This window comes from Saccopteryx leptura, chromosome 5, assembly GCF_036850995.1.
Source record: "Saccopteryx leptura isolate mSacLep1 chromosome 5, mSacLep1_pri_phased_curated, whole genome shotgun sequence".
Lineage (NCBI taxonomy): Eukaryota > Metazoa > Chordata > Mammalia > Chiroptera > Emballonuridae > Saccopteryx > Saccopteryx leptura.
Genome location: NC_089507.1, coordinates 129,406,901 through 129,434,603, shown reverse-complemented (window position 1 = coordinate 129,434,603; position 27,703 = coordinate 129,406,901). Strand labels below are relative to the sequence as shown.

At 36.9% G+C, this 27,703-nt stretch overlaps 1 protein-coding gene across 1 annotated transcript in view; it reads left to right on the top strand.

Moving 5' to 3' along the window:
- The window catches only part of MALRD1 (MAM and LDL receptor class A domain containing 1), an 837,423-nt gene that overhangs the window by 248,847 nt on the left and 560,873 nt on the right, over positions 1–27,703 (top strand). The window contains 1 exon segment of the mRNA XM_066386561.1: positions 12,397–12,484. Within this exon segment, the coding sequence (XP_066242658.1) occupies positions 12,397–12,484 (88 nt within the window).

Here is a 27,703-nt window from a genome sequence, read left to right as displayed (position 1 = left end):
CTGAGTAGCATTCCATTGTATATATGTACCACATCTTCATTATCCAATCCTCTATCAAAGGACAATTTGGTTGTTTCTATGTCTCAGCTACTGTGAATAATGCTGCAATGAACAAGGTGTGCATGTGTCTTTGAATACCATTGTTTCTGAGTTTTTTAGGTAGATATCCAGTAGAGGGATTACTGGGTCATATGGAAATTCTATTCTTAATTTTCTGAGGAACCACCACATTTTCTTCCATAATGGCTGTACCAGTTTACATTCCCACCAGCTGTGAGTGAGGATTCCTTTTTCTCCACAGCCTCTCCAACACTTGTTATTACCTTTCTTGTTCATTACAGCCAATCTTACATGTGTGAAGTGGTATCTCATTGTACTTTTGATTTGCAGCTAGCGAAGATGAGCATTTTTTAATATATCAGTTGGCCATTTGTATGTCTCCTTGTAAGATGTCTGTTCAGGTTTTCTTCCTATTTTTAAATCTGATTGTTTGTTTGTTTGTTGTTAAACTTCATGAGTTTTTTTTTATATATTTTGGATAATAGCCCCTAATCAGAGCTGTTGTTTGTGAATATCATCTCCCATTTGTTTGGCTGTCTGTTTTATTATCAGGATGAACCATGCTTTCTTTTTTCTTTTATTTATTTTTTATTCAGTGAGAGGAGGGGAGACAAAGAGACAGCCTCCCGCATGCACCCTGACAGGGCACCACCCAGCAAGCCCACTAGGAGGCAGGCTCTGCCCATCTGGAGCATTGCTCTGTTGCTCAGTAACCGAGCTCTTCTTAGCACCTGAGGCAGAGGCTGTATGGAAAACCATCCTCGGTGCCCAGGACCAACTCATTCCAATTGAGCCATGGCTACAGGAGGGGAGAGAAAGAGAGAGAGAGAGAAAAGAAAGAGAGAAAAGTGAGGGGGGCATAGAGAAGTAGTAGATGGGCGCTTCTCCTGTGTGCCCTGACCAGGAATTGAAACTGGGACATCACATGCTGGGCTGATGCTCTACCACAGAGCCAACTGGCCAGGGCCAAACTATTCTTTCAATGAGCCTTCTTTCCTTCCCTTCATCACTCTGACCCTCACTCTTTCCTCCTGGATTAACTCTCAAAATAAATGCTCGCTTTCCAGTATTTTCTTTCACATTAGGAAAAATATTTTGAAATTCCATTTGATATCCCACTTGATAAAAATATTTGGTGTCCCATATCTCAAAAACTTAGGTGCTTACCTATAAAACACCAAAGCCACATAAAGAAGAAAATTATATAGAAAATTTGGCTTTACAGATGAAGCTGTCAATTTCTAAAATACTTTAATATGTTATCATAGATATGCCTTTCACTGTTATAAGCCTCATCTAATAGTAGAGTTCACTTAAGAGCATATTATATAACATATTTTGTATTTCAGAAGATTAGTTAGGACTCTCTTATAATTGCGAAGATCTATAAATGTTTCTAACACATTTTTCCCCCAGTTTTAGAACTACAGTGAACACAAAGCTCTTAAACTTTACTTTGATAAAAATGAAATATGGTACCTAAAAAATGCTACTTTGAACAGTTTAGTCTCAATTATTTAACATTTAGTGATTTGGTAAGATAGTTTTACATTTTTAAATTCTTTATTTAAAAGTTAAAGATTGTGAAAGGACCTTTTAATTGTGTCATTGATCCTCACAGTCACAACAGCTTTAATCTATACCAGGCATTTGCAAACTCTTCCTGTTAAGAGCTAGGTAGTAAATATTTTAGGCTCCGTGCTCTGTTCCAATTAAAAACAAAACACAACTTATTTATTTTTAATCATCAGGCTTCTAATTAAAGAAAGAAACTTTATTTATAAGTTTGCTGATCCCTGGTTCTTATAACTAGCCACTGTGGAGTCCACCAAGAATTATATTCTTTTAATATTGTAATAGCAGAATCTCTTTTCCATTTTATTTATTTTATTTTTTTGAGAGGGACAGGGAGAGAGAGAGAAGTATCAACTCATTGTTCCACTTAGCTGTGCACCAATTGATTGTACAAGCAAGATTTCTGTTGTTGATCTTAGAAATCATCTGTCATCCTTAGATGTATATGATCCTTAATGTTATTCTATTTTTCTTTTATTCTGTGATGTCACATTACCAATCCAAACATAACCTTTAAATGTTTTCAAACATTGCCTGACCAAGCAGTGGCGCAGTAGATAGAGCATCAGGCTGGGACGCAGAGGACCCAGGTTTAAACCCTGAGGTCACCAGCTTGAATGTGGGCTCATCCAGCTTGAGTGCAGGGTTGCTGGCTTGAGTGTGGGGTTGCTGGCTTGAGCATGGGATCATAGTCATGACTCCATAGTCACTGGTTTGAGCCCAAAGGTCGCTGGCTCGAGCAAGGGGTCATTCACTCTGCTGTAGCACCCCCCCCCCCCCCGTCAAGGCACATATGAGAAAGCAATCAATAAACAACTAAGGTGCCGCAATGAAGAATTGATGCTTCTCATCTCTCTCCCTTCCTGTCTGTTGGTCCCTATCTGTCTCTCTCTCTCTGTCTCTGTCACAAAAAAATAAAAAAAGAGAGAATGTTTTCAAATATCATAATTTGGTAAGATTTCTTTAAATGGTTACCAACCATTTCTTTAAGTGTTAAACAACCACCACTAACTGGCTTTTCTTCTCTTACTGTGGAGATAGAACACATAATTTTTAATTAAAAGATATATTTGGAATTGAGCATCTATTTTAAGGAATATATAATAAAACAAGCTTAGCATAGAACCTGTCTTCTGGCACCCTAGAAGGCTATAACATAAGTAACGGTTCTCTGATGAGGTTGAAAATAAAATGTTTTCAAAAACTTAATAGAATAGTTTGGAAAGAGGTCACTAACCGAAGGCTGAAGGAGATGCAAAAGAGTGTGAAAGCAAGGCTTTGAGAAGGAAGACCTTTTAACTCTAAGATTCTTATGAAATCTATAGAAGTGAGTGCCCTATCCTTAAATTAAGCCAAAGAAATCATTTTTACAAATCTGTATATTATCTAAAAACGTGTCTTAAATGAATATCTAGTTTTCTAAGAATAGCCCTTTACCCATGCCTTAAGATGTGTTAGGTGACATTCTGTTTTATTACTACGGCGCGTCATGCTGTTTATAGATTATTTAATTTACTACATTTATTCCCCCACTGACTCTTTCCTCAGAGGCCTTACCTTTCAATGCAAGCTTAGGTAATTTTATGTAAAATTAATTTTTAAGAGATTAGTGAGAGATGAGACTTTGTTTCCATGTGATTAAAAGTTAGTAGACCTCCTGGGCTAGTGATTGTTTTTAAAAAGATTGTCACTTACATTTCTGTGGAACCAGCAGACATGTCAAAATGCAACTCAAAAACCAGGATGTTTTATATGTGTACCTAGACTGTAGATTGACATAGAGACTTGATTATTGCAGAGTTCATCTGCCAGGCAAAATGTCAACTAGTGGTCCTGTATCTTGGTCTCTTTAACACATTAAAAGGGTATAGCTGTGGTTGTGCATTAAGAGCAAGGACAGCTGTCCCTGTTATGTGGATGCCTATCTGTACTTTCCACAGGGGATGGTGAGCTGAACAATAAAACAGGAGCAGTGAGAATCATATCTCAACTTACTTTAAATTTTATAATGATGTCTCATGATTTCTGTCACTAAATTTGCAGCTTTGTGCAAACACACCTTTTAAAATCCCAGGGATGAAGAGAAAATTTAAATAAATTCTGTACTAAGTGGCTATTGTTCTTCTTCTTTTATTTCAACTTTAAAATATTGTCATTAAAGGATATTCCTATTTCACACAAACTTAAATACCCAGAATTCACTATGAGATACAGTGTTATTTTCCATGTAGCATAGGGAATGATGGAGAACTAGAGAAAACAGAATAGATTTTTAAGGCCCTGTTTGGCTCAGCGATAGAGCCTCAGCCTGGTGTATGAAAGTCCCAGGTTCAAAGTCCCTGGTCAGAGCAAACAGGAGAAGTGATCATCTGTTTCTCTACCCCTTCCCCCCTCTCTCACTCTCTCTCTTCCCTTCCCGCAGCCAAGGCTTGAATGGTTTGAGAAAAGTTGACCCAGATTGCTGAGGATGGCTCCATGACTTCTGCCTCAGGTGTTAAAAAGAGATTGTTTGCTAAGCAATGGAGCAACACTAAGCCCTGATGGGCAGAGCATTGCCCCTAGTGGGCTTTCTGGATGGATACCTGTCAGTAGGGGCAGGTCTGTCTCTGCCTCCCTGCCTCTCATTTAGATGAAAAAAAAGAATAGATTTTTAAGAAGTAGAAAATTATATTATAATGCTCAATGTTTTACTTTAAAATTAAACAGTGTTTCCTTTTAACAAATTTTGTATCTAGGACATACTCATCTGTGTAAATACTTTAAAGTAAAATTACATAATGAATATAAATGTGCAAGAAAAAATGTGTGACAGGAAATACAGGGTGGGCAAAAGTAAGTTTATAGTTGTGAGTTCACAAAACAATTTATTCTTGTATTGTTATTTATTAATCATTGTGTTATTTTATGTATGAACCACTGTGAACATATTTTTGCCCCCCCCGTATTGTATTAATAATATTACAGTGCTAAACACTTAGTAGATTTTATATATTTATAATCAGAATTAATAAATATCTAAATGCAAATAATTATCTAAATTGCTCTTGTATTATTTACATAGCTTCCCCTTTCATTTAACTCATATTAGTCACTATCAGATTAGCATGAAAGCTCAGAAGCATGATAAAAGTAAATATAACAAGAAAAGTAAAATTTTTGTTAAAGTGTTTGGACTTTAAACCAGTCAAGTAAAAAACCATTTTTTTAGTGTTTTGGATATTATTTTGCCAACAGTCTATCTGTAGACCTTTGGGTGAATTATTTAAAGTTTCTGGTGCTCATTTATTCAAATAAAAATAAAGCTTTTGGATTCTAAATGTTCTCTAAGTCCCATTCCATGCATAAATTATTTTTTAAAATAATTATAACATTAAAAAGTTGTTGAAAGCCTGCCTAAAACTAATATAGTTATCAAATGCAGGCAGGTAATTTAAAAGAAATCTTTCCAATAAATGCAATTTATATTTTCCAAATAGAAAGTGGTGTCAGAGAAATAGCTGAAGACTGAGAGAAGGAACTGAAAATGTAGATATAGTAAATTTAGCAGTGAAATAGGAAGAGAAGAGAACAAAACCATACAAATACAGGTAGATATTGAATTGGAATCCAGGAACAAGGCTGTGTCACAAAGAGACATAAGGACATGATGTGTTATAAAATAGTGTACGTTAAACCTGTATACTTTTATTAACCAATGTCACCCTCAATAAATTCAACAAAAAGTGTTAAACAGAAAAAAGAAATAAGATTTCTCAATAGTTTATATATGTAGTATGAAATACTGAGACAAATCATTATATTTTGCACCTTTTATTTTATAATCATCAAGAGAAACCTTATAAGTTTTAGTTGAAATTGGAAGTTTCATTTTCCCCTAAAATGTCACTGTGCCAGGTGCTGTGTATGCAGTACATGCCCCTCAGTGAGCCCCGTGTAGCCGTCCTGACAGTCCCGAGAGGAGGCAGACATAGTGCTGTTCAAGTACTGATATAACTTAAAAAATGGGGAAAGTTTGTAAAGCACAGTAGGTTGAACTTGAGTGATCAAGGAAAGCTTCTCTAAGGAAGTGACATCTAGACTGACACTTGAAGTGGAATTTTTAATTCACAATGTTCTCTAGTGGGTATTATAGGATATTGAATTATAGCAAAGGAGAAATGTGGATTCTTGATTGGGTTTAAATGTATGACCTGGTTTTTCTTACTTTAGGTCTGGATCAGTTTTAAGTTGCTACTTAGAAGTAGAGGTTACCCTGGCTGGATTAGCTCAGTTGATTAGAGCATTGTCCCAAAGCACAGAGGTTGCCAGTTCAATTCCCAACCAGAACACATACAGGAACAGATCAATGTTTCTGTTTCTCTCTCTCTCTTTCTAAAATCATTAAGATAAATAAAAAAAGTGGGGGTAGATTTAGAGTCTCCTCCTTTCATAAGGACGATAAGGGACATGGGGTTATTTTTATAAAAATACTTGTATATAAAATGATAAACTATAGTTTTTTTCCTTGAAATATTATCATTAGTGGTGTGGAAGATAAGAATAAGTCTGATGATTAAAAATTTTTTTTAAGAATTTTAGAACTATGCTACTTTAATGAGAATTTAATTTTGGTACCTGTGAGCCAATTCGACAGTATTACATTGTATTCGATTAAAATCTTATTACTGTATACAATTCTCCACAGTGGCTGCACAAGTCTGCATTCCCACCAGTAGTGCAGGAGGGTTCCTTTTTCTCTACATTCTCGCCAGCACTTGTGTGTTGTTTGGATTTCCTCAAAAAATTAAAAATGGAACTGCCTTTTGACCCAGCTATCCCACTTTTAGGAATATATCCTAAGATTATCAAATCACTGATTCAGAAGAAGAAATGTACCCCATGTTTATTTTAGCATTGTTCACAATAGCCAAGATCTGGAAACAGCCCAAGCGTCTGTCAGTAGATGAGTGGATTAAAATGCTGTGGTACATATACACAATGGAATACTATGTGGTTGTGAAAAAAAAAATCTTACCTTTTGTGACAGCATGGATGGACCTGGAGATTATTATGCTAAGTGAAATAAGCCAGGCAGAGAAAAACAAATAGCATATGATCTCACTTACATGTGGAATCTAATGAACAAAGTGAACTGAGGAATGGAATAGAGGCAGAGGTGGGGTCCAGGGAGCAGAGGAACAGCTGTCAGAGGGAAGGGGGATGAGGGATGGAGTCAGAGACGGTGAAGGGATTAGTGAAATTATATATACATAACACAGAGATACAGATAACAAGACAGCAAATCCCAGAGGGAACGGAGGGGGAGGGAGGGAGATGGGGGGATGGGGCAAAGGGGTATACAAAGGGACACAGGGGTGAGGGTGAGGGAGTTATATTCAATGGGACACCTGAATTCATTTAAACACAATAAATTAAAATTAATAAAAAAAATAAAAAGAGAATAAAGCAGGAAGTATACAAAATTTTCTGATGCTTCAGGAAAAGCAAAAAAAAAATCTTATTACTGTATATCTTATTGAATCATTTTAAAATCATAAATACACAATTTTCTGAGCTTTATAATCAATAGTTCTAAATCTTCTTTACTTTTCTATTGCTAAAATTTATCAAGCTCTTTTCAATTAAATGCTTCTTTGTAACCTCCAATCAAATAGGTTCTATATGAATTTTTAGGACTGGATGAATATTTGTTCTTATTCAAATAATAGATGAATGTGAAATGTGGAATGGGTTACATGGTAGATGAGTCCCCAGAAGATGCTTTAAAATTGCATTGAGTTTGTAGAATTTCTAGTAACAAATTAGCTACAAATTGATCATCGCTGTCTTCTTTTGAAATCCATTTATGTAAGTTCCAGAAAGGCACTATTATATATTGAAGGGGGGCAACCTGCCCAGATTTGGGCCTTCCTGTATGTACATCTGAAGTGCCATAGAAATGTAGTTGAAATAACCTCTATGATTTCCCATTCCCTTAAAAACCATGGAAAGCAAATAAATCTGATATGACCTGAATAGTTGAGGTGGTTTTTTTTGTTTGTTTTTGTTTGTTTCTTTGTTTTTTATGTTTTGGCCTTTTTCATTCAAGAAGAATAACAGAAAGAATTCTATCTAAATAAAGAAACATGAATGAAATTTTGAATGACCTTATTTCTTTCACCACATTCCCCACTCCTTGATTTTTTTTTAAAAAAAATCTCCACCTCAACACAGCAGAAACTCTGAAGGGAACAAATGGGTGGAAATAAAGTTTGGCCAGCAGCATAAAGGTGGCCTTCTCTAAAAGTATTAAATAATGAAGTATTATAGAGGAGGAAAGATGGCTGCATTGTTGTGAACATTTCAGTTTACACATACTTTAAGGTTCTTTCACAAACTAAATATATCAGCCATGTAGCACCATCCAACTGTACTGTTAGGAGACAACTAAAAACTCTTTCTTTAAAGTTTTATATGCTTTTTTATGTTTTCACTTTTTTACGTTCAATATTTATATTTTCTTTCATAACACAATTCTTTTTGGATTCTTTGTGTTCTGCACAGTTCAACCTCTGAGGAAAGGATGTATTTGAATAGATTTACCTGGAGATAATTGCTTACATTCCTGAGTAAACACCTTCTTCCCTCCTTCTTCCCTTCTCTTCCCTTCTTTTCTCTTCCTTTCCTTTTTTTTCCTTCTCTCTTTCTGAAGATAAGCAGATGTCAAGGTTTCTCTTCTATGATACAACCCACTGCAGGTGCAGGAAAACATCTGGCCCTCATCATGTTATAGTAGTTATTGCATGTAGCATTAGTTTCTTCCTTTTTATTGCTGAGTGGTATTCCATCGTCTAGATCTACCAAAGTTTGTTTATCTATTTACCATTTAAGGAATATCTGAATTGTTTCCAAATTTTAGACATCATTAATAAAGCATTGTTAAACTTTGTAAACAGGTTTTTGTTTAGACATGTCTTCATTTCTCTTGAGTAAATGAATACCTATATAGGATTACCACATCATATGAAAGTGTGTGTTTAATTGTGTAAGAAATTGCGAAAACATTTTCCAAGGTGGCTGTACCATTTTAAATTCTCACCAGCAATGCATTGGAGTTCCTGTAGTTCAACATATGACATTTGCTTCTATAAATTTTAAAAAGGAATTTCTTTATTTTGAGTCTTTCTGGAGATGCATTATATTAAATATTGATACATTATGCTAAAATTTTATATTCTTTTCCAATGCATGATGGCTAAAGTAATTGCCAATTTGAATTAATTCCATTTTTTCTATCTTATGAGTTAATAAAGCCTATAAAACACAAAAACATATATATACATACATATATCTTTTAAAGCTAAGTAATTAAAGATTGGCAAATATTTTGATTAGATTGTGTGTTATATATAATAAACAATAGTTTTCAAATCATTTAAACATTTCTGGTCAATAATTTTATTTTCTTGAAGAATGAGTTCAGGTGAGTCCCTAGAGTCTTATTAATATTTGAATTTTTAGTTATATTAGAACTAAAAATTTCAAAGTAGTTGACAAGGCCACTCCATCTTTATTTGAGCATGCAGCAGCCCATGAAAAGAACAACTAAGAAGAGCTAGATTAATTTATAAAATTCCAGGCCAACAATAGTTTTAATGTAAGCAGAATTGGCCTTTCTAGATAATGCAGGCCATTTAAGATGGAATTTTCAATTGCCCTGTAAATCATTCAGTAACGTACTAATGAAATTTAGTATAATTTGGCTTTCCTAATTTTTAGAATGGCAATACTATCTCACATACAATAACATTTATATTTGAATATTTTTCTATTTATTCTGGGACAATCACCATAAGTGAAAGTAAATTTCCAGAAAAGAGACACTTAGTCTCTTTTTGTGGGATTATTTTCTTAGAACTAGGTTTTTAGGATATTTTGCAAAGTTTCTTACAAAACTAGATTAAATAACAGGATAAAAACAGAAATAAATCTCAATATTTATAACTTTTTCTCAAGATGTGACTTGTCCTCAAGTAGGCTTTTTAAAAATGGCTGCCTTAAAAAAAATAAAAATAAAATAAAAATGGCTGCCTTAATTTAATATTCAAAAGAGGCTGCGACTGCAATTACATATACAGATTGATATTTTTAGTATCTCAACTTAAAACTATTGTTTGTTATTTCTCAAGGATGCTGACATTTAGAGGATTAGGAAGTTGAAGATATTTTGTTAAAAATTACTACTAAATTGTGTCTTAAAGCAAGACCCAACTGTCCTCTGCCCAGAACTATTTCTGTTTCTTCTCTTTGACATTGAATGCTGATAGAAGCAATATCAAAGTGCTTATCATATAATGTGAAGTAAACTCCAAAACAAATACGCCTATGGAGACAGCCTCCACTCAGAAATGCTGCTTACCTCATGTGGCCCACAAATGAGAAAATTTGTAATTTTTACAAATGGCCAATTTTTAACAAAAGAATACTTTGGAACAGTTGAGCCCACACACTCAAATGGAATTAAATATATGTATATATCCTAAAATTATCTTACAGATATTTTTTTTGAGAGAGAGAGGATGCAGGGGAAAGAGAAAGAGAGAGAGAAGAGAGAGGAGATTTAGCTTGTTGTTCCTCTTAGTTGTGCACCCATTGACTGCTTCTTACACATGCCCTGATCAGGGCAAAAACTTGTGCCCACAGGATCAAGCATGCAACCTCAGCTCTCCAGGTTGATGGTCTGTCCACTGTGCCACTGGCCAAGACATCTTACAGATATTTATATGTAACAAGCATGCTTTTTATCAACTTTGGAACAAATGCATAAACAAGAACTAAATAAACTAACAAAAACTCATAGAACCAGCAGTATGGTGGTTACCAAAGGGGAGGGAGGATGGAGTCAAATATGTGGTGACAGAAGATGATTTGACTTTGGGAAGTGAACACAATCCAATATACAGATGATGCATCACAAAATTGTATACTTAAAGCCTACATAATTTTATTAACCAATGTTATCCCAATAAAATTTAATTTTAAAAAGTCAACTTTTAGAATATGATATCAATGTTCTATCTCTTCTCATTAATTAATTAAGATAATCATGAGTAGCATAGCCAAGTCAATGATGTTAATTCTTACATACCTTAGTTTTTCCTTTTTCTTGCATCTTGTGAGCCTTTGATTAGCATATCCTATGTGGTATTGCAGTGGGATAGATGCATAATGATCCAAGAATTTTTTTAGTAATTAATTAGTCTTTATGACATTTTTCCATTGTTTAACCAACTACAGTCTTGTTTTCAATAAAATAAAGAATAATCTTTCATTTTTTTATTAGAATTGTTTGGTTTTTGTACAGTATTCTTCCTGAATTTTTGTTTTCTCTGCCTATGGTGTTACTTTGACTCCTGCTGGAGGTGAAAAGAACAGTGCCTTTTATTTGGAGCAGTCTTGTGTCAAGCAGCAGGACACTTCTGCACACCACTGTTCAGTGTTCCTCAGACAGTAGTAGGCAGACTATTTGCTCATTGGTTAGATACGTCAACCTTTCCCACGCCGATTAATTCTTGTAGTGACAAATCAGGGAGAAATACTGCTAGTTCTCAAAGAAGACTAAAAAGTTAAAGGAAGATGTCAAAAGGTTTGAAATCATTAATCTGACCTTTGAAAATTTTCCTTTAACACATCAATAAATATTATATGAGTCAAGTTTTAATGGAGGGTAGAATTTGAAAAATTAAATAAAATTTCAACTCTCGCATATATCATTTATGAAGAAAAATGAAATGAAAACATATATCCATCTAGTAGTGGAAAAAGAGATCGTGTTTTTAAAGTTTGAGTTTGCTGCCCTGGCGGGATAGCTCAGTCGATAGAGTGTCAGCCTGAGCACAACGGTTCCCGGTTAGAACCCCTGGTCAGGGCACATACAGGAACAGATCGATGTTCCTGTTTGTCTCTCTCTTTCCCTTACTCTACTTTTAAAATCAATAAATAAAATAATAAAATAAAATAAAGTTTGAGTTTGCTTGAAGTTCATTATTAAATTAGAGCAGGATTCCTAGTAAGTATGCAACATATTTGCATAAGTATTAAAATAATTCATCATGATTAATTTTATTATAGTAAATCTCAGCCCTAATCACAATCTGCTGTATACTGCAGTGGTTTGTCAGTATTTCATATTTTACTAGAGTTTTGATGGAATTGCAGTTTCTGTAACAGCACAGACATCATCTGAGTTCACTGTGATTAATGTGGTTCTGAAGGAGATTTAATAACGATTAGCCGGTTTCATAAAGTGTTGCAGAATCAGGTCAGTGTGAGAAAAGTTGTAAAGCTCTTCCATATGTACGTTCTAGCAAGTAACTCTGGTAGCAAATTGGATTTTCTAAGGATGAAGAAGTTTAACCTTGGAAACAGATGAACTACTAGGGCAATGGTGGGAAAAGGGGACAATAATTCACCTTCAAATACTTAAAGGATGAGAAGAAAACATGGCAAGTCTAGAAATAATGGTTGACAGTTGTAGGGAAGTAAATATCACACTGATATGGACTTCTTGACTTCAACAGGCCCGACAAGGTATGGAGTATCCTGTGTGTAGGGACATACAGGTAGAGGCAAGATGCCTACTTGTGAAGACTATTGCAAAATATTTTTTAGAATGGTTCAGGAGAAAGTTCACTTCAGGTAAATTCTGAATTCCTTTTCAGCTATGAGACTTCATATATTAGTTTTTTTATAATGACAACAAATCTTTTATATTTTTCTTAGATTTTGGTAGAGGCATCAGTGGGAGATGGCTTCACAGGAGACATTGCAATTGATGATCTGTCATTTATGGACTGTATCCTCTATCCTGGTAAGAGAATGTATTTCTGTAGATGACTATTTTGGCCTGTTTACTTAAAAACCCTGCCAAAAAAAAGAACATTTCATTTTAACAAGTATTCCAAATTACCCTTAATTCTATTCTCTCAAATATATGAACTCTGAAAGAGATTATTGTAAATCTTTGCTAGTAATTAAATTCAAAATCTCTGCAAAGATAGTGAAAAAGTTTGGATCAGTTGTGTTCATCATCACATGCAAAATATTAGGAAATCATGCCTGAAGTTAAACTGTAATTCCATTATATTTGAGGGGTTTTAATAACTAAATTGTTTGCCTTGTAATTGCATTGTTTTGGAGACTTTACTAACCTCCAAGTTACCTTCAATGATGTTTTATTCTCAGGATACACTTTATATATTCTTTTTTTTTTTTTAAAGTTGTCCACATTTGTTTTAATAAAGAGAATCCACAATTTTGAGTATGTACTAATTGTCAAAAAGGACACAATTTGCTCTTTAGCATAGTTTGGATCAAGTGAAACCCTGAATAATAATCATAGCAATAATAAAAACATACATTTCTATACCGGCTTCACAGTTTACAGAATGCTGATGGTGTTTCATTTTATTTGTGATGATGTGGTAATTCATTTGTTGGTTGTCCTTAACTCTCTCCTGCCAGGGTGGTTTGGATTATTCAGACACTGTAGAGAAAGATTTTTAACCTTCTACATGTCAGGCAGAAAGTTATTCTTGCTGGACCAGGTGGTGGTGCAGTGGACAGAGTGTTGACCTGGGATGCTGAGGACCCAGGTTTGAAACCCCAAGGTCACAGGATTGAGGACAGGCTCACCAGCTTGACTGAGGGGTCACTGGCATGAACATGGGATCATAGACATGAGCCCAGAGGTCGCTGGCTTGAAGCCCAAGGTCGCTGGCTTTCTTGAAGCCCAAGGATGCTGACTTGAGCAAGGGGTCACTGGCTCAGCTGGAACCCCCCAGTCAAGGCATGCATGAGAATCAATCAATGAACAACTAAAAGTGTTGCAACTATAAATTGATGCTTCTCTTCTCTCTCCCTTCCTGTCTGTCTGTTTCTCTCTCAAAAAGAAAAAAAAAATCATTCTTCTAATCTCCCTCTTTTTGTCTTGCTTTCCCACTCAAAAGGCCCTTCCTTTCTTTTTACTCTTGGGGTGGAGGAAGTGGTGGGATTCAGCCAGTTTGTACCAGTTTGACAGAACTGATACCTAATTTTTTGTTGAGTTTGGCGAACTGGTTGTTAAAATGGCACTTGTAATCAGGGTTCTCTCTAAGGTGGGCACCTAGGCAGCCACCCAATGTGGAAATTACAAATTTACATTCCTTATTCATTTTTAACATTCATCTGCGAAAAGCATATTCTTTTTTTTTTCTTTTTTTTCCTTTCTTTCTTTTGCCCCACCCCCTCCCCTTTCCCTCTCCCTTTCCCCCCTCCCCCCCATAACCACCACACTCTTATCAATGTCTCTTAGTTTCACTTTTCTGTCCCACCTACGTATGGAATAATGCAGTTCCTGGTTTTTCTGATTTACTTATTTCACTTCGTATAATGTTATAAGATCTCACAATTTTGCTGTAAATGATCCGATGTCATCATTTCTTATGCTGAGTAGTATTCCATAGTGTATATGTGCCACATCTTCTTTATCCAGTCATCTATTGACGGGCTTTTTGGTTGTTTCCATGTCCTGGCCACTGAAAAATGCTGCAATAAACATGGGGCTGCATATTTATTCTTTGACCCATTCATTTTTTAAAAGTATGTTGTTTAGTTTCCACATTTTTGTGGAATTTTTTCCTCTTTTTTGCAGTTGAATTCTAGTTTCAAGGCTTTATGATCAGAAAATATGCTTGGTACAACTTCGATTTTTCTGAATTTGCTGATGTTGTTTTTGTGGCCCAACATATGGTCAATTCTTGAGAATGATCCATGTACACTGGAGAAAAATGTATACTCAGTCACTTTGGGATGAAATGTCCTGTAGATGTCTATCATATCCAGGTGCTCTAGTGTTTTGTTTAAGGCCACTATATCTTTGTTGATTCTCTGTTTGGATGACCGATCTAGAGCTGTCAGCAGTGTATTGAGGTCTCCAAGTATGATTGTATTTTTGTCAGTTTTTGTTTTAAGGTCAATAAGTAGCTGTCTTATATATTTTGGTGTTCCTTGGTTTGGTGCATATGTATTAAGAATTGTTATATCTTCTTGATTCAGTGTCCCCTTAGCCATTATGAAATGGCCATTTTTGTCTCTGAGTACTTTTGCTGTCTTGTAGTCAGCATTATCCGATATGAGTATTGCTATGCCTCCTTTTTTTTGGATGTTATTTGCTTGGAGTATTGTTTTCCAGCCTTTCACTTTGAATTTGTTTTTATCCTTGTTACTTAGATGAGTTTCCTGTAGGCAGCATACAGTTGGAATTTCTTTTTTAATCCATTCTGCTACTCTGTGCCTTTTTATTGGTGAGTTTAATCCGTTTCCATTTTGTGTAATTATTGACACTTGTGAGTTCCCTATTGCCATTTTATATCTTGCTTTCTGTTAGTTTTGTGTCTTGTTTGATCCTTCTCTTTCGTTTTTATATCTTTTGTTTTTATTTGGATGTATTCCATATGTCTTTCCTCTGTTGCTATCTTTTTTATCTCATGTGCATCTGTGGTGGTTTTTTCAATGGTGGTTACCTTTAAGTAATGAAAAGGGTTCCTACCATGTTCATTGTAGTGCACTATTTTGTGAGTACTTTTGCACTTCATCGTCTTTTGCTACTGTTAATCTCCATCCTCTCGCCCCCTTTCTTTTTGTTGTTGTCACAGTTTAAATTTGGTTTTATTGTGTTCTTCTTGGAGCTTTTACTTGTGGCTCTGTTTTTTTCCATTCTTTGTATCTGTTTGGAGAACCCCCTTTAGTAATTCTTGGAGTTGGGGTTTTCTGATGATAAATTCCCTCATCTTTTCTGTATCTGTGAATGTTTTTATTTCTCCTTCATATTTAAAGGATAGCTTTGATGGGTATAGTATTCGTGGCTGGAAGTTCCTCTCTTTCAGGACTTTAAATATTGGGATCCACTCTCTTCTAGCTTGTAGAGTTTCTGCTGAGAAATCTGATGATAATCTAATGGGCCTTCCTTTATATGTTTTATTCTTCTTTTCCCTGGCTGCCTTGAGAATTTTTTCTTTGACGTTGGTTTGCGCCAATTTCATTATGATGTGCCTTCGAGTAGGTTTGTTGGGGTTAAGAAAACTCAGAGTTCTCTTTGCTTCTTGAATTTGAGGCTTTAGTTCTTTACACATGCTCGGGAAGTTCTCATCTATTTTTTGTTTGAGTATGTTCTCCATTCCATTTTCTCTCTCTTCTTTCTCTGATACACCTATTATTTTTTTTTATAATAATTTTATTTTTTTAATGGGGTGACATCAATAAATCAGGATACATATATTCAAAGATAACAAGTCCAGGTTATCTTGTCGTTCAATTATGTTGCATACCCATCACCGAAAGTCAGATTGTCCTCTGTCACCTTCTATCTTGTTTTCTTTGTGCCCCTCCCTCTCCCCCTTTCCCTCTCCCATTCCCCCCTATCCCCCATAACCACCACACTCTTATCAATGTCTCTTAGTTTCACTTTTATGTCCCACCTACGTATGGAATAATGCAGTTCCTGGTTTTTTTCTGATTTACTTATTTCGCTTCGTATCATGTTATCAAGATCCCACCATTTTGCTGTAAATTATCCGATGTCATCATTTCTTATGGCTAAGTAGTATTCCATAGTGTATATGTGCCACATCTTCTTTATCCAGTCATCTATTGACGGGCTTTTTGGTTGTTTCCATGTCCTGGCCACTGCGAAAAATGCTGCAATAAACATGGGGCTGCATGTGTCTTTACGTTTCAATGTTTCTGAGTTTTTGGGGTATATACCCAGTAGAGGGATTGCTGGGTCATAAGGTAGTTCTATTTTCAGTTTTTTGAGGAACCACCATAGTATCTTCCATAATGGTTGTACTACTTTACATTCCCACCAACAGTGTATGAGGGTTCCTTTTTCTCCACAGCCTCTCCAACATTTGCTATTACCTGTCTTGCTAATAATAGCTAATCGAACAGGTGTGAGGTGGTATCTCATTGCAGTTTTGATTTGCATTTCTCTAATAGATAAAGAAGATGAGCATCTTTTCATATATCTGTTGGCCATTTGTATTTCTTCCTGGGAGAAGTGTCTGTTCATGTCCTCTTCCCATTTTTTTATTGGATTGGTTGTTGTTTGTTGTTGAGTTTTATGAGTTCTTTGTATATTTTGGATATTAGGCCCTTATCTGAGCTGTTGTTTGAAAATATCATTTCCCATTTAGTTGGCTTTCTGTTTATTTTGTTATCAGTTTCTCTTGCTGAGCTAAAACTTCTTAGTCTGATGTAGTCCCATTCATTAATTTTTGCCTTTACTTCTCTTGCCTGTGGAGTCAAATTCATAAAATGCTCTTTAAAAGCCAGGTCCATGAGTTGAGTACCTATGTCTTCTTCTATGTACTTAATTGTTTCAGGTCTTATGTTTAGATCTTTGATCCATTTTGAGTTAATTTTAGTACAGGGAGACAGATTGTAGTCCAGTTTCATTTTTTTGCATGTGGCTTTCCAGTTTTCCAAGCAACATTTATTGAAGAGGCTTTCTTTTCTCCATTGTGTGTTGTTGGCCCCTTTATCAAAAATTATTTGACTATATATATGTGGTTTTATTTCTGGACTTTCTATTCTGTTCCATTGGTCTGAGTGTCTATTTTTCTGCCAATACCATGCTGTTTTGATTGTCGTGGCCCTATAATAGAGTTTGAAGTCAGGTATTGTAATGCCCCCAGCTTCATTCTTTTTCTTTAGGATTGCTTTGGCTGTTCGGGGTTTTCTATAGTTCCATATAAATCTGATGATTTTTTGCTCTATTTCTTTAAAAAACGTCATTGGAAGTTTGATGGGAATTGCATTAAATTTATAAATTGCTTTGGGTAATATAGCCATCTTGATTATATTTATTCTTCCTAGCCAAGAACAAGGTATATTCTTCCATCTCATTGTATCTTTTTCGATTTCCCTTAACAATGGTTTATAGTTTTCATTATATAAGTCCTTTACATTCTTTGTTATGTTTATTTCTAAGTATTTTTTTTTTTTTGTTGCAATCGTGAAGGGGATTATTCTTTTGAGTTCCTTCTCAATTGTTTCATTGTTGGCATATAGAAAGGCTATTGACTTCTGTATGTTAATTTTGTATCCTGCGACCTTACTCTATTGACTTATTGTTTCCAGTAGTCTTTTTGTGGATTCTTTGGGGTTTTCGATATAAACGATCATATCATCTGCAAAAAGTGATACCTTTACTTCTTCTTTTCGGATATGGATGAATTTATTTCTTTGTCTTGTCTGATTGCTCTGGCTAGAACCTCTAGTACCACATTAAATAAGAGTGGAGAGAGTGGACAACCCTGTCTTGTTCCTGATTTAAGGGGGAAAGCCTTCAGTTTAGTGCCATTTAATATGATGTTAGCTGATGGTTTATCATATATGGCCTTTATCATGTTGAGATATTTTCCTTCTATACCCATTTTGTTGAGAGTCTTAAACATGAAATTGTGTTGTATTTTATCAAAAGCCTTTTCTGCATCTATTGATAAGATCATGTTGTTTTTGTTCTTTGTTTTGTTACGTTAACCGTTTTACGTATGTTGAACCATCCTTGAGATTCTGGGATGAATCCCACTTGATCATGATGTATTATTTTTTTAATATGTTGTTGTATTCGCTTTGCTAGTATTTTGTTTAGTATTATAGCATCTGTATTCATTAGAGATATTGGTCTGTAGTTTTCTTTTTTTGTGCCATCCTTGTCTGGTTTTGGTATGAGGGTTATGTTGGCCTCATAAAATGTGTTTGGAAGTATTGCTTCTTCTTCAATTTTTTGGAAGACTTTGAGTAGAATAGGAACAAAGTCTTCTTTGAATGTTTGATAAAATTCACTAGTATAGCCATCAGGGCCTGGACTTTTATTTTTGGAGAGATTTTTAATGGTTCTTTCTATTTCTTCTCTACTAATACGTCTGTTTAGGCTTTCTGCTTCTTCTTGCGTCAGTCTAGGAAGGTTGTATTGTTCTAGGAATTTATCCATTTCTTCTAGGTTGTTGAATTTAGTGGCATAAAGTTTTTCATAGTATTCTACAATAATTCTTTGTATATCTACGGTGTCCGTGGTGATTTCTCCTCTTTCATTTTGGATTTTGTTTATATGAGTTCTTTCTCTTTTTTCCTTGGTAAGTCTTGCCAAGGGTTTGTCAATTTTGTTGATCTTTTCAAAGAACCAGCTCCTTGTTCTATTAATTTTTTCTATAGTTTTTCTGTTCTCTAATTCATTTCTTTCTGCTCTGATTTTTATTATTTCCTTTCTTCGGCTGGTTTTGGGTTTTCTTTGTTCTTCTTTTTCTAGTTCCTTAAGGTGTGAAGTTAAGTGATTCACTTGGGCTCTCTCTTGTTTGTTCATATAGGCCTGAAGTGATATGAACTTCCCTCTTATCACTGCTTTTGCTGCATCCCATAGATTCTGATATGTCGTATTGTCATTTTCATTAGTCTGTATATATCTTTTGATCTCTGCACTTATTTCTTTTTTGATCCATTCATTTTTTAAAAGTATGTTGTTTAGTTTCCACATTTTTGTGGGATTTTTTTCCTCTTTTTTGCAGTTGAATTCTAGTTTCAAGGCTTTATAATCAGAAAATATGCTTGGTACAACTTTGATTTTTCTGAACTTGCTGATGTTGTTTTTGTGGCCCAACATATGGTCAATTCTTGAGAATGATCCATGTACACTGGAGAAAAATGTATACTCAGTCACTTTGGGATGAAATGTCCTGTAGATGTCTATCCTATCCAGGTGCTCTAGTGTTTTGTTTAAGGCCACTATGTCTTTGTTGATTCTCTGTTTGGATGACCGACCTAGAGCCGTCAGCGGTGTATTGAGGTATCCAAGTATGATTGTATTTTTGTCAGTTTTTGTTTTAAGATCAATAAGTAGCTGTCTTATATATTTTGGTGTTCCTTGGTTTGGTGCATATGTATTAAGAATTGTTATGTCTTCTTGATTCAGTGTCCCCTTAGCCATTATGAAATGGCCATTTTTGTCTCTGAGTACTTTTGCTGTCTTGTAGTCAGCATTATCCGATATGAGTATTGCTATGCCTCCTTTTTTTTGGATGTTATTTGCTTGGAGTATTGTTTTCCAGCCTTTCACTTTGAATTTGTTTTATCCTTGTTACTTAGATGAGTTTCCTGTAGGCAGCATACAGTTGGAATTTCTTTTTTAATCCATTCTGCTACTCTGTGCCTTTTTATTGGTGAGTTTAATCCGTTTCCATTTAGTGTAATTATTGACACTTGTGAGTTCCCTATTGCCATTTTATATCTTGCTTTCTGTTAGTTTTGTGTCTTGTTTGATCCTTCTCTTTCGTTTTTATATCTTTTGTTTTTATTTGGTTTTATTCCATACATCTTTTCTCTGTTGCTATCTTTTTTATCTCATTTGCTTCTGTGTTGGTTTTTTCAATGGTGGTTACCTTTGAGTAATGAAAAGGGTTCATACTCTGTTCATTGTAGTGCACTATTTTGTGAGTACTTTTGCACTCCATCGTCCTTTGCTACTGTTAATCTCCATCCTCTCGCCCCCTTTCTTTTTGTTGTTGTCACAGTTTAAATTTGGTTTTATTGTGTTCTTCTTGGAGCTTTTACTTGTGGCTCTGTTTTTTTCCATTCTTTGTATCTGATTGGAGAACCCCCTTTAGTAATTCTTGGAGTTGGGGTTTTCTGATGATAAATTCCCTCATCTTTTCTGTATCTGTGAATGTTTTTATTTCTCCTTCATATTTGAAGGATGGCTTTGATGGGTATAGTATTCGTGGCTGAAAGTTCCTCTCTTTCAGGACTTTAAATATTGGGGTCCACTCTCTTCTAGCTTGTAGAGTTTCTGCTGAGAAATCTGATGATAATCTAATGGGCCTTCCTTTATATATTGTATTCTTCTTTTCCCTGGCTGCCTTGAGAATTTTTTCTTTTCCGTTGGTTTGTCCTAATTTCATTATGATGTGCCTTGGAGTAGGTTTGTTGGGGTTAAGAAAACTCGGAGTTCTGTTTGCTTCTTGAACTTGAGGCTTTAGTTCTTTCCACAGGCTTGGGAAGTTCTCATCTATTATTTGTTTGAGTATGTTCTCCATTCCATTTTCTCTCTCTTCTCCCTCTGATATACCTATTATTCTTATGTTATTCTTTTTGTTGGAGTCAGATAATTCTTGTAGGGCTATCTCATTTTTTTTTATTTTTGAGTCTCTTTCTTCTTCTCTCTGTTGTGCCTCAAGTTGCTTGTCTTCTATTTCACTAATCCTCCCTTCTATCTGACCTGTTCTATTAGCTAAGCTTGTTACTTCGTTTTTCAGCTTGTGATTTGAGTTTTTCATCTCTTTTTTATTTGTTTTTATAGTTTCAATTTCCTTGGACATATATTCTTTGTGTTCATTGAGTTGTTTTCTGAGCTTCCTAAATTGCCTTTCTGTGTTTTCTTGTATATCTCGGAGGATTTTTAGGATTTCTATCTTGAATTCTCTGTCATTTAGCTCCAAGGTTTCCAATACTTTACATTTTTTCTCCAGAGATTTTTCCTCATCTAGCTGTGTTACTTCTCTTTCTTTTGTATCCATGATATTCAATTTTCTCTTCCTTAATGGCACCTGAGGGTGGTTTTGTTGATGGTATTAATGAGATTTAATAAAGAATACAAAGTTAAAAAAATAAAAAATCGAAAAGAGGGTTTTTTTTAAAAAATTAATAATGAAATAAAAATAAAATAAAATAAAAATTTAAAAAAGGAAATTATTCCCCTCCTCTTTTTTTTCTTTCCTCTCCTCTCCCTTCTTTCTTGAGAAAATCTTGTGGTGAACTGTGAATTATAACAAACAATGCCTGTAATGGAGGGCCTGAATTGGGGAAAAGTAATAAAGGGGCAAATAAAAGAAGAAAAAAAAAAGAAGGGTGTATGGACCCACAAAAAGCAAATAAGGAAAAAATTTGGGTCAAGAATAAAATGATTTGCTTTTAGGTGTTGGTTGACTAATGTTATGATGAGAGGAATAAGAGGGAAACAGGAAAATGGGGGGGAAAATTAAAAAAATTACTATTGTTTTTAGTTGAACAAGAACTAGATAAAATGGAGAGCCAGGGATCGGAGCACTGCTAGTGAGTTAAAAAGGTGAAGTAAAAAAACCCCAAAATGCCACAAAGATACGTTTGATTCCCAGATAAAATAATTTGTTTGTTATTGAGGTTTGAATGAGAGGAGATGTAAAGGAGAAAGGAAGAAACTAATAAATAGGGAGAAAAGAAAGAGAGAGAGAGAAAAAAAGAGGGAACCACTAAAAGAAGAAAAAAGAAAAAAGAGGAGAGAGAGAGAGTGAAGGTTTTTGGAGTGCAACCCTCATAGAGAGAAAGGAAGAGGAGAGAAAAGATAATGGGAGATGTAACACTTATGGATAGTGTAGTTGAAGGAGAGGAGAGAGTAAGACCGGCAGAAAGTTAATCGGCCAAATTGGAGGAGGAAAAAAAATATCAAGAATGAAGATAAGAGAAACAAACGAACAAATATAATAAAATGGGATAGGTTATAAAGTCTGCAGATTATTCTTGATTTTGAGAGGTTATCTTCTTGCTTTTTCTTTTCTCTCCCTATTCCTGGTCGGTGACTCTGTACCCTGGGGTCTGCCCCTTTGGCACGCTCAGGTAGAGGTTTGCAGTTTATAAGACTCTATGGCGATGTCATGTATTGTGCTTTAGTCTCATTGGCAGTCGAGGCTCATTAGCATTTATAGGCTCCGACAGTGAGAGAGTCCATGTTCCTGGAGCCTTTCTCCTAGTCTTTCCTTCCTCAATTAGTAGCCTGATAATCCAGCTATGGGGTTGCTGCTGCCTCTGCCTGGATAGTAAGAGGCTCAAAGAGCTGGCAACTCTTACTATCCAGGGCTCTGGGTAAAGCTCAGTCAGTCAGAGCTGCTAGCATAATCAGGTGGGGTTTCCACCCACTCAAAGACCTCTGGCTCTGCCACACTGTCCGGTAACACAGGCGGGTGCCCACTTCTGGGGCGCTTGGAGGAAACTCTCGCTCACTATCTGCACGCGCAGACCAGGATATCCGGCCAGCAGTCTCATGGTCTGAGTGAAACCCCCAACCACATGGAGAAGTTCCTGCATTGGAATTGGCTCTTGCTCCGTCCCCGTGCGCGGCTTTTGCAAGGCGCTGGGGAGACCCAAGATTCCGCTTTGGCCCACACAAAGGCCCCTGACTCTGCCCCTCTGTGCGATAACACGGGCGCGCACTGCTGAGGTACTTGGAGGAATCTCTCTCTCACTATCTGCGCGTGCAGACCAGGATATGAGGCCGGCCGCGTTTCCCTCTGAGTGAATCCCCTGCCAGCACGGAAAAGTTCCACTGTTGGAATTAGTTCTCGCTCCCTCCCATGCGCGGCTTTCCCAGGGCACTGGGGCTGACCAGAGATTCCGCTTTCGGCCCACCCCAAGGCCTCTGACTCTGCCTCTTTGTGGGGTAACACGGGTACCCACTCCCGGGGCTTAGGAAGAAATCTCTTGCCCACTATCTGCGCGCGCCGACCAGGAGATCAGGTAAAATGGCTGCTTCCCTTGTCTTTCTTTGGGTTTGGCGTGATTGTTAGCTTGTATTGCCCGGGTTGCCACAGGATCAGTTTTTCCTTGGCTTGGATCTCCATGCCACAGCCTGGTTCGGCCGTTTGTGCCGCAGCCTGGATCTATTCAACCCCTTTGCCCGCCTCAGTTTCTATATTCACAGATCCCAGAGAAAGCCGCCCTGTTTAGCTTAGTGAGGAAAGTGGAGCATTTCTTACTCCCTATTTCCTTCGGGGTTTGGTTATATATTTAGCCAATTTTTCGCTCAACCATACCTTCGGGTGTGTTGCGAAACATCTGGAGGCTCCAAGGATAGGTTTTTCTGTTTCTGGTTGAAGATCTTGTTGAGTTTTGTGGGAGATTTATCGGTATCACTTCCTACCCCGCCATTACTCTGACGTCATCTCCCTATTATTCTTATGTTATTCTGTTTGATGGAGTCAGATAATTCTTGTAGGGCTATCTCATTTTTTTTAATTTTTGAGTCTCTTTCTTCTTCTCTCTGTTGTGCCTCAAGTTGTTTGTCTTCTATTTCACTAATCCTCTCTTCTATCTGGCCTGTTCTATTAGCTAAACTTGTTACCTCATTTTTCAGCTCGTGATTTGAGTTTTTCATCTCCGTTTGATTTGTTTTTATAGTTTCAATTTCCTTGGAAATATATTCTTTGTGTTCATTGAGTTGTTTTCTGAGCTCCCTAAATTGCCTTTCTGTGTTTTCTTGTATATCTCAGAGGATTTTTAGAATTTCTATATTAAATTCTCTTTCATTTAGCTCCAAGGTTTCCAATATATTACATTTTTCTCCATAGATTTTTCCTCATCTAGCTGTGTTACCTCTCTTTCTTTTGTATCCATGATATTTGATTTTCTCTTCCTTAATGGCATCTGAGGGTGGTTTTGTTGATAGTATTAATGAGATTTAATAAAGAATAAAAAGTTAAAAAAAATAAAAAATTGAAAAGAGTTGTTTTTTTTAAAAAAATTAATAATGAAATAAAGAAAAATAAAATTAAAATTAAAAAAAAAGAAATTATTCCTCCCCCTCCTTTTTTTCTCTCCTCTCCTCTCCCCTCTTTCTTGAGAAAATCTTGTGGTGAACTTAGAATTATATTGTACTAAATAAAACAAACAATTCCTGTAATGGAGGGCCTGAATTGGGGAGAAGTAATAAAGGGGCAAAAAAAAAAAAAAGAAAAAAGAAAAAAAAAGGGTGTATGGACCCACAAAAAGCAAACAAGAAACAATATTGGGTCAAGATTAAAATGATTTGCTTTTAGGTGTTGGTTGACTAAGAGTTATGATGAGAGGAATAAGAGGGAAACAGGAAAATGGGGGGAAAAATTAAAAAAATTACTATTGTATTTAGTGGAACAAGAACTAGATAAAATGGAGAGCCAGGGATGGGAGCACTGCTAGTGTGTTAAAAAGGTGAAGTTAAAACCCCCCCAAATGCCACAAACATAAGTTTAAGTCCCAGATAAGATATTATTCGTTATTGAGATTTGAATGAGAGGAGACGTAAAGGAGAAAGGAAGAAAGTAATATAGAGGGAGAAAAGAAAGAGAGAGAGGGAGAAAAAAGAGGGAACCCCTAAAAGAAGAAAAAAGAAAAAAGAGGAGAAAGAGAGAGAGAAAGAGAGTTAAGGGTTTTGGAGTGCAACCCTCATAGAGAGAAAGGAAGAGGAAAGAAAAGATAATGGGAGATGTAACACTTATGGGTAGTGTAGTTCAAGGAGAGGAAAGAGTAAGACCGGCAGAGAGTTAATCGGCCAATTGGAGGAGGAAAAAAAATATCAAGAATGAGGATAAGAGATACAAACGAACAAATATAATAAAATGTGATAGGCTATAAAGTCTGCGTATTATTCTTGATTTTGAGAGGTTATCTTCTTGCTTTTTCTTTTCTCTCCCTATTCCTGGTCGGTGACTCTGTACCTTTGGTTCTGCCCCTTTGGCACACTCAGGTAGAGGTTTGCAATTGATAAGTCTCTATGGCAATGTCGTGTATTGTGCTTCAGTCTCGTTGGCAGTCGAGGCTCATTAGCATTTATAGGCTCCGCCAGTGATAAAGTCCATGTTCCTGGAGCCTTTCTCCTAGTCTTTCCTTCCTCAATTAGTAGCCTGATAATCCAGCTATGGGGTTGCTGCTGCCTCTGTCTGGATAGTAAGAGGCTCAATGAGCTGGCAACTCCCCACTCTATTCCCACTCAGCACAGGGCTCTGGGTAAGGCTCAGTCAGTCAGAGCTGCTAGCATAATCAGGTAGGGCTTCCGCCCACTCAAAGACCTCTGGCTCTGCCACCCTGTGGGATAACATGGGCGTGCACTGCCGAGGCACTTGGAGGAATCTCTTGCCCACTATCTGCGGGCTCAGATCAGGATATCAGGCCAGCCACCTCACCCTCTGAGTGAAACCCCCTCCCGCACGGAAAAGTTCCAGCGTTGGAATTGGCTCTCGCTCTGTCCCCATGCTCGGCTTTCCCAGGGCACTGGGGTGGCCCGGAGATTCCGCTTTTGCCCCACACAGAGGCCTCTGACTCTTTTCCTCTGTGGGGTAACACGGGCGCCCACTCCTGAGGTGCTGGGAGGAATCTCTCGCTCACTCTCCGTGCGCGCAGACCAGGACATCAGGCCAGCCGCCTCACCCTCTAAGTGAATCCCCCTCCCGCACGGAAAAGTTCCAGCGTTGGAATTAGTTCTCGCTCCCTCTCCATGTGCGGCTTTCCCAGGGCGCTGTGGTGGCCCGGAGATTCCGCTTTTGGCCCACACAAAGGCTTCTGACTCTGCCTCTGTGTGGGACAACACGGGCGCACACTCTCGGGGCTTTGGAAGGAATCTCTCGCCCACTATCTGCTCGCGCCGACCAGGGGATCGGAGAAAATGGCTGCCCCGCTTGTCTTTCTTTGTCTGGGTTTGGCGCGAGTGTTAGCTTATATTGCTTGGGTTGCCACAGGAACAGTTTTTCCTCGACCTGGATCTCTGTGCCACAGCCTGGTTCGGCCATTTGTGCCGCGGCCTAGATCTATTCACCCCCTTTGCCCGCCTCAGTTTCTATATTCTCAGTCCCCAGTGAAAGCCGCCCTGTTTAGGTTAGTGAGGAAGGCGGAGCGTTTCTTACTCCCTATTTCCTTCGTGGTTTGATTATATATTTAGCCAATTTTTCGCTCGACCATACCTTCGGGTGTATTGCGAAACATCTGGAGGCTCCAAGGATAGGTTTTCCTGTTTCTGGTTGAAGATCTTGTTGAGTTTTGTGGGAGATTTATCAGTATCGCTTCCTACCATGCCATTACTCTGACGTCATTCCCACTTTATATATTCTTAAGGATTGTTGTCAAACATTTTCTCTCCGTTTTACAGCTTCTCCATTAAAAACTCAAACATGTTTCCAGATATATGTGTGTGTGTGTGTGTGTGTGTGTGTGTGTGTGTGTGTGTGTATATATATATACACATACATAATATACATATAGTTTATTATTATATATATACATAAAACTATTCTCAGCATTTCCCCTGAACTGCAGTCTTATGTACTAAACACCTACTCAACATTTCAACTTAGATTTCTAATTGGAATCTCAAAGATGACAGAAAAAATAACTTGAAATAAGCCCCAGGGGAAGCTCATTCCGGCCTGTGCTATGGATCCAGTAGTCCTAGGTATCAAGCTCGTAGGGGATGATGCTGGCAGTGAGGCTTGAGGCTCTTAAAATACATGACAAGGGGGAGCATAGCCTTTTTCCTGGAGTGACCAGAGGCTGGGTATTGAAAAGTCAATCACAATAATCCCTGTAGAAAGCACTCTTGTGAGCTGACAGCTCAACCCCAGCCCTGCTCCATCAGCAGCCCCTGCCCAGACATCGTCAGAGGGCTGATTCCAGTTCTTTCCCCTCGAAACAATGTGACACAGCTTTGGTTTTCCACCTCATCATCATCTGCGCAGGGTTAACCACCATCACCACTCTGTGCAGTGGGGCCCACAGAACTTTGCAGGAAACCCAATCCTTCTCTGGGAAGCCAGCAAGAAGGAAATCAGAACTGAACAAGTTTTCTCTAACTCTCAAGGTCTAAAAGTAAATTGTTGGTTTCCACATGCCCTTCAATTTTGCCTTTCCTCCATGCCTCCCTTTATCAGTAAATGACAGTTTCTTTCTAGTCACTTATTCTTCATTAACAAGTCTGGTCAGCCACCAGCTTTAGGTGTATCCATAGTTCACTTCTCATGCTTTCCCTCTTCTCCTTTTGGTCCAAGCCAGCATTGTCTGTGAATGGGTTCTTGCAATTGGTTTTTAAGGGCTCTGTGTACCTTTACCCTTGAACCATATAATCTGATCTCAAAACAGTAACCAGAATTGTCCTTTTTAAACTTAGAGAAGGTCATGTCATCCTGTTATTAGAGTTTTCCTATGACCATCTGATCTCATTTAGAGCAAAAAATACTGAACTTCTTCCAATAGCTTTCAAGGAATAAATAACTGGCTCCCA